Genomic DNA, 10,097 nt, shown 5'->3' on the forward strand with positions numbered 1-10,097 from the left:
GAACACGCCGACGACACGACCGACCGCGGCGAGGCTAGGGAATTTCTCACACACAACGCGAGAAGATGAAGGTAATCCATGCTATCCATTGAGATAGAGATACATTTCGAATTCGCATAGCTTCTGCTGGTATACCAGAGTATCTTCAAGTTGAAGAAGTATACCTGAACAAGATATTGGGGGAGCTTCTCTCAAATGCTGATGGAATTGGTATAAATAAAAATGTTGGTGAATTTGTTCGACTTTTGTATCCGAACTTGCTAGAGATTCGCACGTGCATTTACGTACCTATCCTCATCGTCCTCCCTCAAAAACAATACAAAAAAGTGCAGTCGAGTCGAGCTTTTATCGGTCTTAAGATTGTTTGCTTCTTGTTCTTTCGAAGTATTTCGAATCCCTTGTCCAATCTTTGACGTGTTGAAGAACGATAATTATTACTTGCAGTGCAGAACGAGGATCTTCTTCTTTTATTACGTTTTTGTTGTTATTTTTAATAAATTACAATCGTGATTTTGTAACTAAAGTGTAATAAATTTCGTGAGACTTCTCAACTCTCTGGGAACTTATTTTGGTGGTGGCAAGCAAAACAACAAATCCGAAAGAAGTTGTAAACTTGTCGTCTTTGTGATCGTTTTCGGTTTTTGGTTGATCGTCTTCTTTGCCTGTCTTTGTTGTCTTCGATTCTCGAAATTTGTTGGGGTTTCGGGTGAATTACTGTGTGAAGATAACGTGATTCCTTTCTAAAATAATAGAAGGCACTTTGGCATCGTCGTCTTCGTCATCATCATTATCATTATCATCATCATCATCATGTCTAACGTTGGATTACTGGAAAGGAAGATGGCTTGTTTGGTACTGGCAATTGGATTACTTGTTGCCATGAACATGTGTGTCAGTGGAGTAAGTGCTTTATTTTTTTTGTATCTAAGCTTGTTGAAAGGTTGTTGTTTTCGTTTTTGGTATGTTTTTTTTTTTTTTAATTTTATTTTTAAGCATTGTGGGATGTGAATCCTAAGGAAATTAATAACCCCTTCTTTATTTTTGTATATCTCCCTGGTTTAGAGATTGTGTATAGTTTTTGTTACACAATTTCTTCAGAATGGGATATACTTTTACGATGATGTTGTTGGAAGATTAATGAAGGATATTGTTGAGAAAAAGTAGGTAATTATTCGAAAGACTGAAATTGTTGGTATTCCTTTGCAGAAAAAAGATTGAATTACCATCATACTAAGACCCAGGGACTATGTATTGTATAGTCAGGAAGTCAGGATTTTCCATTGCCAGAGACTAAAACAGATAAAAGTCATTAGTTTACATAATTTTGATTAACTTTTTCTATTTTGTGATGTGACTAGTGATCCTCGAAAGGCTTCATGTTGATAGGCAAATTAACTGGATTTTAGTAGTTGTATTTTGCACCTTTGAAAAACTTAGTTTTGCAGAGAAATAAGTGTTTTTCTTTTCATTGAATTCACTTTTTATAAGAAGCTATTACATTACAAAAACATGCAAAATTTTGTTGTTTAATAGAAACGTTTAATATCTTTAATGAATTCCCGTAATATTTTTGTTGTGTTTTTACAAAATTAAATGTGTTCTGTTTGTATTTTAATTTTCCAAGTCTTTTGCCGATATTCCCAAATTCAAGAGTAAAAATAAAAAGAGGCTGAGATGGGACCTACACTGATAACTTCCCATCCCGTTTGTAGGTTTTCGTGTTTTGTTAAAAAAGTATTCAGTTAAGTTATTCTTTAATTATTCTAACAATATTTTGCATATAATGAAGTAGTCTGATTTCGAAATCTATTTTTTTTTTTTTTTGTTTAATTTTATTTCTTATGCAAACAAATACAAATTGGATGAATGAAATTAGTCAATATCATTCCTATCATTCACGAGATATAGACAACCGAACTTCAATTTTTACCAAATATGAGTATTTTTTTTGTAGATTTAATTTTTTAAATGAAAAAACGGACTGTTGGAGATTTTTAAAAAATTACTGAATGTCGAAAAAATGTTTTCTGTGAGATAAAATAAGCTTGAAGCCAATGTTTTTAATTTATTAAAAAATATTTGAACCGCAAATCAATTTTTACCAATTTTTATGATTTTTTTTTAGGTTTTTAATTTAAAAAAAAACTGTCAATATTTTTTAAAGAGATTAAATTTTCCGAATGTTGAAAGCAAAATTTCTTATAAGATAAAATTAGTTGAAAGCCATAATCGCAAATTTTTGAAAAGATATTTGAGTCAAAAATCAATTTATAGAAACTTTTTTAAAATTTGTATTTTCTGTTAAAAAAACTGTCAATTCGGCTTTTCTCTTAATTTTACTGAATGTTGAAAACAATATTTCTTGTGAGTTAAAATTAGATAGAAGCCATAATATCTAGTTTTTGCAAAGATATTTGAGTTGAAAATAAATTTTTACCAACTTTTGTTAAATTTTCTTTTAAGTTTTTATTTTTTGTTAAAAAACTGTCAATGCGATTTTTCTGAAAATTTTATTGAATGTTGAAAACAATATTTTTAAAAAGTTAAAAGTAATTTATAGCCAATATACCAAAGTTTGAAAAGATATTTGAGTCGAAAATCATTTTTTACAAACTTTTATTAGTTTTTAACTTCCCATAGGAAGTTATTGTAATGGGTCCGATTTGTCCAATTGAAAATTTTGACATTTCTTCACGTTTCAAGGTCCCTAAAGTCGAAATAAAAGATTTTTAGAAGAGATAGCGATTTCAAATAAATTTTTTTATACAGATAATAAGGCAGAAAGATGCAGAAAGGGCTCTCAAGAAAATTGCGTGGGTGGTTTTTTTACCATAGCAGTTTGAAAAAAACGTGAACATTTTGGTTAACCCTAAATATCTTACGAACCAAAAACGCAAGAGACTTGAATTAAATTTTATATAATAAACTGTAATGTGATACCAAATAAGTATATTTTTTGAAAAAATTCCATTTATAGGTTTTTTTTCTATAAATCGAAAAAACTGAAAAAAAAATTTGTCACCTCCAAAATTTTATGACTGAAATATGATTTCATCTCCAAAACAATTTTGTGCAACGAAGAATTATGTTTTTGACATCTGATAAAATTTTGAGAGACATCGAATTGACAGTTTTTTTTTTATAAAAAATAAAAATCTAAAAAAAACGTTACTCAAAGTTGGTAAAAATTGAATATCGATTCAAATATCTTTTCAAAAACTTAAAATTTAAGCTTCAAACTTATTTCATCTTATAAGAAATACTGTTTTCAACATTCTGAAAAATGTTGAGAAAAATTGAGTTGACAGTTTTCTTACAAAAAATAAAAACCTAAAAATAAATTAATAAATGTTGGTAAAAATTGATTTTCGACTCAAATATCTTTTCAAAACTTTGAGATATTGGCTCTAATTTACTTTTATCTTTCAAAAAATATTGTTGTCAACATTCAGTAAAATTTTGAAAAAAATCGAATTGACAGTTTTGTTTACAAAAAATTAGAAACCGAAAAAAAATTAACAAAAGTTGGAAAAAAATGATTTTCGACTCAAATATCTTTTCAAAAATTTGAGATAATAGCTTCTTATTAATTTTTACTTATAAGAAATATTGTTTTCAACATTCTATTAAATTTTGAAATAAAATCTAATTGACAGTTTTTGTACAAAAAATTAAAAAATTTACAAAAGATTGTATAAATTGATTTTCGACTCAAATTTCTTTTCATAAATTTGAAATATTGGCTTCAAACTAATTTTATCTTATAAGAAATATTGTTTTCGACATATGTATAAGTTTTGACAATGCATCGCAAATTTCGGCTTTGCAAGAAAAGTTTCCTTGTTATTTATCGAAAATATCGGTCGCAATGCGTCGTTAAGATCTTGTAATTCAACACACTTTTTAAGTGTTTTGATTCTGCCATGAAACAATAATTGCTATGGCACTGCGACACAATCTATTTAAGATTCACGACCTCAAAAATTGTACCAACAAAATGTATACTAAAAAAATGGCTGAAAATTTGTCCGTTTTTTGATGCCCTGAATTTGAACAGGAATCAGAATCCTTCCAGCACTTGGGTTTTATTATTAAAAGTATGGAATTTTAAGCATATTTAAGGCAACAAAAAACTGATAGAGACATCAAAAAGTTCTGATTTTTTTATTTGTTTTGGAGAAATTTATTTTAAAAATTTTACGTCCTCCTAATCGAATTTCTTCAAAAACAAATTTGCCCAAAACTATATCTTATATTTAAGTTTTCTCAGAATATTATTTTTTAGATGTCAATCAATTTAAAATAGTATAAAATATTAAAGTTTAAATCAAATACTGAAAAATTTTCATCGCGAAAACCTTCTAAACTAGTTTTGAAGAAAATGAACAATATGGGGTAGGTGTTATTATTTTAGGTTATGTTTTTTGATTTGATCATTTTTAACTGACAAAATTAACACACAAAAAGTTCAATGGAATTACCAAAATATTTGCTGCATAAGCTCGTAATGTTTAAAAATTTACTTTAATCAATTAAACAAAATACAGTATTGTGTGTTAGCAGCGCATTTTGACTATTAACCGAACTGTAAATTTGACGAAGCGCAATTTGTTAATGTTGTTCTAGTGTATGGTAATTCGACAAGTACGCTGTAAAAAATTCAAACACATTTTATTCATTTTTTACAGCGGTCACTACTGGAAATTCTACACCTCTAAAAAACGCCCTATACATACAAATGAAATAAGTATTTTTTCAAAAAAGCATAAGCTATTTCTCGAAAGACTATTCTTTAATTGAAATGCCATCTTTTTGCTAGAAATATAAAGTAGGTTACTAATTATTTAGAAGTTCGTAAGGACTCAAAGCATTTTAGCTTCACATTTGGAGTGTCAGTAATTTTTGTAAAAGCTTTTTCCGAGTAAGTTTATCTTTCGGAGAACCAATGTTACGTTTTTAACTCGTAAAAATCGCTTATTGTTTGGTCGGGTTCTGACAACATAAAGTACTTAATTTACAGTCAACAGCATTTTTTTCAACATACATTTTGACCAAGGCAACTAATTAGTTTTTCAAGTGTCATAAGTTTCTAATTCTGAAATTTACTCCACTAACCCCTATTTTCAGTTCATTGTAAAAAAACGACCAAAGACTCTATTGTCTACAAAACCGTCTTCTGGCAAGCTAAAAGTATAGGACGATTTATATTTTGTATAGTAAAGTAATTTTACTTATTTTCTTTCAATGTGAGAAGCAACCCTTTTTAAAAAAACATTTTATGGAATTGTGCAGAAAAGAAATAATTCATTGAGTAATAAAGTTCAAATTTTAGTTAAATGAAAAGAGACGATGAACTGTCATTTTGATATAAGTAGACTTTCCTTGATAGTAAGGGAGATTTTTCTAGACCAACTTTCCAGTCAACTTTCCAATAAATTTGCCTTAATTTTATGCAGTTTTTTGTCAGCTGACCAATCGGAAACTAGAAACTTGCCTCATTTTCAAGTCCCTTAGGTCGTCTGAACCTGTTCATTCTTAGGTCACAGTTTCTTATAAAATAAACCAAGAAGATAAAATCCAGTCTGATTTATGTGTTAAAGTTTTGAAAACCTTTGAGGCTCAAGTGATCTCCACCCAGCGAAGCTGACACTTTTAACTTTTCTTCCATATTATAAATGTTTGTACGATTTATGTTTTTTTCAAGTCTTCAAATCCTAATGTTAAGGTCATACTTTAAATTGTTGCCTTACATAGTTAAGCACCTATTTAATTAAATATCTTCCAACAAATCTTAGATAACACATTTTGTATATTTAAGTCTTTCACATATTTTAATTTTAACCATAAAAATGATTTATAAAAAAAAACTTAAAACAAGAGTCGGAGAATCCCACATTATCTATCTGTCATGTCAATCATTTGACGCTTGGCTCAACTTGGTTTAGAATAAATTATAATCTCTCATGCGTTCAAAAAAAATATATGTTGCAACAATTTCTTTTAAGACCCTAGCCATAAAGCCAGATGCAGAGATGCCCTACTAACCAGGTTTTGTATAAGTATGATTATTTTTTTACCTTCTATACATCACAACCTCCTTTTGAAGCTTTGGAACTTTGCAAGTCTTCGAAAAGACGCGGACGATGCAAAGTGGTGGATATTGCGCGATACAACATGACATGGAAATATCTATCTTTGCATATTATGCATCATGCAAATATCGTATTATAACCATACACCTGTTGAGTCTTTAAGTATTTTTTGAGAGTAATTAAAAAAACCTCTTTTGCAAAACTGATCAAATATGCAAGGGCTTCCCCGTCTCTTCGACGTTTTTTTGACGTTCTTCGTTGGGTGCTGCAATACTGCTAGTTAAAATTTTCACTACTTATGGTAAGGTACCTTGCTGGCAGCAGCGGCGCTACGGCAAAAAAAGATGAGAAATTATCTTGGCTAAGAATTGTGGGTTTTGTCTTCTTGTGTACCTAAGTACATTGTAGATTCATTTTTATGAGTGGCAGGTACACATACACCTTCGGAGTCTGGCGTTTGCAATTGCGGAACACTTTTGGGAAAATCCTATACCACCCTGAGCTTCCCTTCTCTACCTCTGGTACATGCATATGAAACAATCGGAGTAAACAAAAATGTTGCACATAAGTTTGTTTAATTTTCTAAAATTGTAGCGTGTTTGTTTTTTGTGGAATTGCAAGGCTAATATGCAAGATGATAAAGGAAGAGATGCGGGGAGGGACTGGTGGGGTTGTCGCATGATGAGAGGAGGTGCAAGAAACTAAGCCATGTCGAGTTGGTACTGCTGACACATATTCCAAGGTGCTGTAATCATAATAAAATAATAACAATATCCGAAGTATCTGAATAGGCCCATGAGAGTAGGTAGGCAAGTTAACATTGCACTTAAGCGCGGGAAATTTATTTGATGATGAAGAGTTTTCTGTCGGGTAAAATGTAATAAATTCATTAAGTATGGCAGACGCCACCGCCATTGTTTACAAATCTGAATAATTTTAATGAGACGAATCTTCATGAGATTGTCCAATTCAATCAAAGAAAAATAATATTTGAATATAAAGTGAAAATTAATGTCAACAAAATTAAAAGACCAACATTTATTTAAATTTGTATAACTCCGGGAAAATGTTGTTTTTGAGTAGACATCTTTCATTATGGAACACAAAGTTACATGATAGCATTCCAATGATCAACGATTTTCTTGGTCTTAGATTGCCAGGATCAAAATTAAGTTGGGATGAAAACAAACAGATCTAAAGAGTCATTGGGCAGGTTCTGACACCATAAGGAACTTCATTAGCAGTCAACTTCATTCTTTGAACGTAATTTTTGACTAAGGCAGTTAGTTAGTTTTTCAAATGTTACAAATTTCAAACTTGGACCCTTACTTCACTAACCTCTACATCCAATTCAATTATCAAACACTTTTAAAAACATTATTGCCTCAAAACCACTAATTAAGCAAGCTACAAGGCGATCACTATTTGCATTCTGTGTTGTAAGGAAATATTGCTTATTTCTTTTCTAATTTGATAAGCAACCCTTTTACACAAAATATTAAATGGAATTGTGCAGAAAACTAATAAATAATAGAGCAATAAAGTCCAGCATTCAGTTGAATGAAAAAACATGATCAATTGTCATTTTGACATAAGTTGACTTGACTTGATAGTCAAACAGATCTTTCTTGACTAACTTTCCAGTTGGCAATAAAGTTGTCTTAATTGGAAGTCAATTTTTGGCAGCCGACTAATCGGATACTAGAAACTTGCCTTACTTTCAAGTCCCGTATCTCGCCTAAACCTGCCCACTCATTTCATGGTTTGAAGATTATAGCACTGGAAATTTACATTTGTCAAACTGTCAACTGTCATTTGAAGTCTCATAGTTGAATGTGGAAAAAATTTGATGAGATTCTTAACGTTATTGATGTCATAAGGCCTGTGAAATTGGTAGCACCGGAATTAGACATTTTTCAAACTGACAACTGTCATTTAATGCGTCATAGCTTAATGTGAAAAAATTTGATGAGATTCTAAACTTTTTTGTTGTCTTAAGGCCTGTGCATCACAGTAATGTACGCTTAGTCGCCTGAACCTGCCCATTCATTTCGTAGTTTGAAGTTAGTAGCATTGGAATTTGACATTTGTCAAATTGTCAACTGTCGTTTGAAGTGTCATAATTGAATATAAAGAAATTTGATGAGATTGGAAACCTTTCTGATGTCATAAGGCGTGTGCGTCACCGTAATGTAAGTGTTGCTGATGATAATAATTATAAATAATAATAAAATTTTCTGGTTTTAACTATAATTATACGTGTCATACACCTTCTTTTTGATCGTGAGACGATTTAAGATCTGGACTTCCACAACATGTGATTCAAGCACTTTAGGGCAATAAGCCACACAACACGACCAATTTTGTCATTATTGCTTGAGATAATGATACCAAGATCATGCGAATTGAGACCTTAAGATTTTTTTCTGTTTGCACTCTTGAAAGAACTTTATATGTACGAGTATGGCTGGAATATTTATAAAAAAGTGGGTGGCCCAAAAGAATTACATGATTGTAATATTGCAATTAAAAATGAATGACCCTTTATTACTACAACACTTTTTTAGATGAGTTTAATTTTGTATAAATTTCCAAAAACTATTTTCAAACTTTGACAGTTGATTGCGGCCATATTGTTTAAGCTTTAAATTGGTTGTTGTCAATTGTTGATTAGTTTTATGATATGAACACAATTTTTTTCCAAGCTTAATCTAACAACCGGGCCCCTTATTTGAAAGATTTGATTTCTATTACAATCAACTAACAATTTACTTCAACTGTTATTATTTTTAGCAAATTGATGGCTATACAGCAGGTGAAGACTATCCAGCTTACGAAGCCGTACCTAAAGGACTTTCATTCAATTGCCAAGGAAGACTTCCAGGATATTATGCTGATCCAGAAACTCGTTGTCAGGTAAACCTTCATCATTCAAACAAAAGATTTATTAAAAAACACATTTTTAAACAAACTTAGGTCTGGCATTGGTGTCTTCATTCGGGTCATCAATATTCATTCCTGTGTCCCAATGGCACAGTATTCAATCAAGCCGTTCGTGTCTGTGATTGGTGGACCAATGTAAATTGTGAATCAGCTGAACAACTTTATCGCAACAATGAGGAATTGTACATTACCGAAACAACAACCGAATCGACTTGATATAGGGCCAGCGATTATCGAAATTCATCCACAAGTTCTGCCAAAATCACAACCACAACAAAAACAAAAACATCAACCAAAAATTCTCGATCTGGCTCCAGAAGTCAACAATTGGTCACAACTCAACGCAATCGACTTAATGTTAATCATAGTCAATCGCAATCAAAATTTTCAACTAAATTATCACCAACAACAATAAAAACATCAACTACTACTACAAAACCCACAATTACCAAAAATATTAATAATAATTTAAGAAGAGGAACAATTAAATACTCAATGCAAAGAAATAAAGATATTAAAAACAATAGGCAGCAACCACAACAAAATAGTTTAAGCAACAACCATCATAACGGTAAATTACCAAAAAATCCTAAAAATATTGACGCTGAAAAGCTCAAGGACTACAAAAGTAGAATAAAGAACCGTTACAACATCGATTACGATCGATCGCTTGAGGATGAATATGAGATAATCGAGGCCATTGAATAAGAACAAAAGAGGAAAAGAGAGGAGAAAACAACAAAGTGAGAAAGAGAAAAAGTATACCTTGCTGAGGAAAAGTGAGATGGCGTGTTACTTTTGTGTATGATAGAAGATAGTTTTAGTGTAAATTGTTAAGTTTTATTTTTAAATTTAGTTTTTTTTTTGTTATAAATTTTAAGCTAGACAAAGTGTACAGTATTTTCCATTCCAAAAAAAAATTATTGTTGTAATAAACTAAATTTAAACAATTCTCAAGTTTATTGTTTTTCGCTTCGTGTCTGCCTAAAAGTATGCAGATTTTTTAATTACTTTTTGGTTGGAGTCTAAGATAAAGCTTCTAAAAATGACCACCCGACAATA

At 30.7% G+C, this 10,097-nt stretch overlaps 1 protein-coding gene across 1 annotated transcript; it reads left to right on the forward strand.

Annotated features, from left to right (window-relative positions):
- The first annotated feature begins 265 nt into the window (after nt 1–265).
- LOC129944524 (U-scoloptoxin(01)-Er1a-like) lies at nt 266–9,943 on the forward strand. Its single transcript, XM_056054014.1, has 3 exons — nt 266–900; nt 8,886–9,008; nt 9,069–9,943. Exons 1-3 carry the CDS (start codon nt 811–813, stop codon nt 9,249–9,251), a joined length of 396 nt encoding a protein of 131 aa, XP_055909989.1. The 5' UTR covers nt 266–810; the 3' UTR covers nt 9,252–9,943.
- The last annotated feature ends 154 nt before the right edge of the window (nt 9,944–10,097 follow it).

The sequence above is a fragment of the Eupeodes corollae genome, chromosome 2, assembly GCF_945859685.1.
Source record: "Eupeodes corollae chromosome 2, idEupCoro1.1, whole genome shotgun sequence".
Classification (NCBI taxonomy): Eukaryota; Metazoa; Arthropoda; class Insecta; order Diptera; family Syrphidae; genus Eupeodes; species Eupeodes corollae.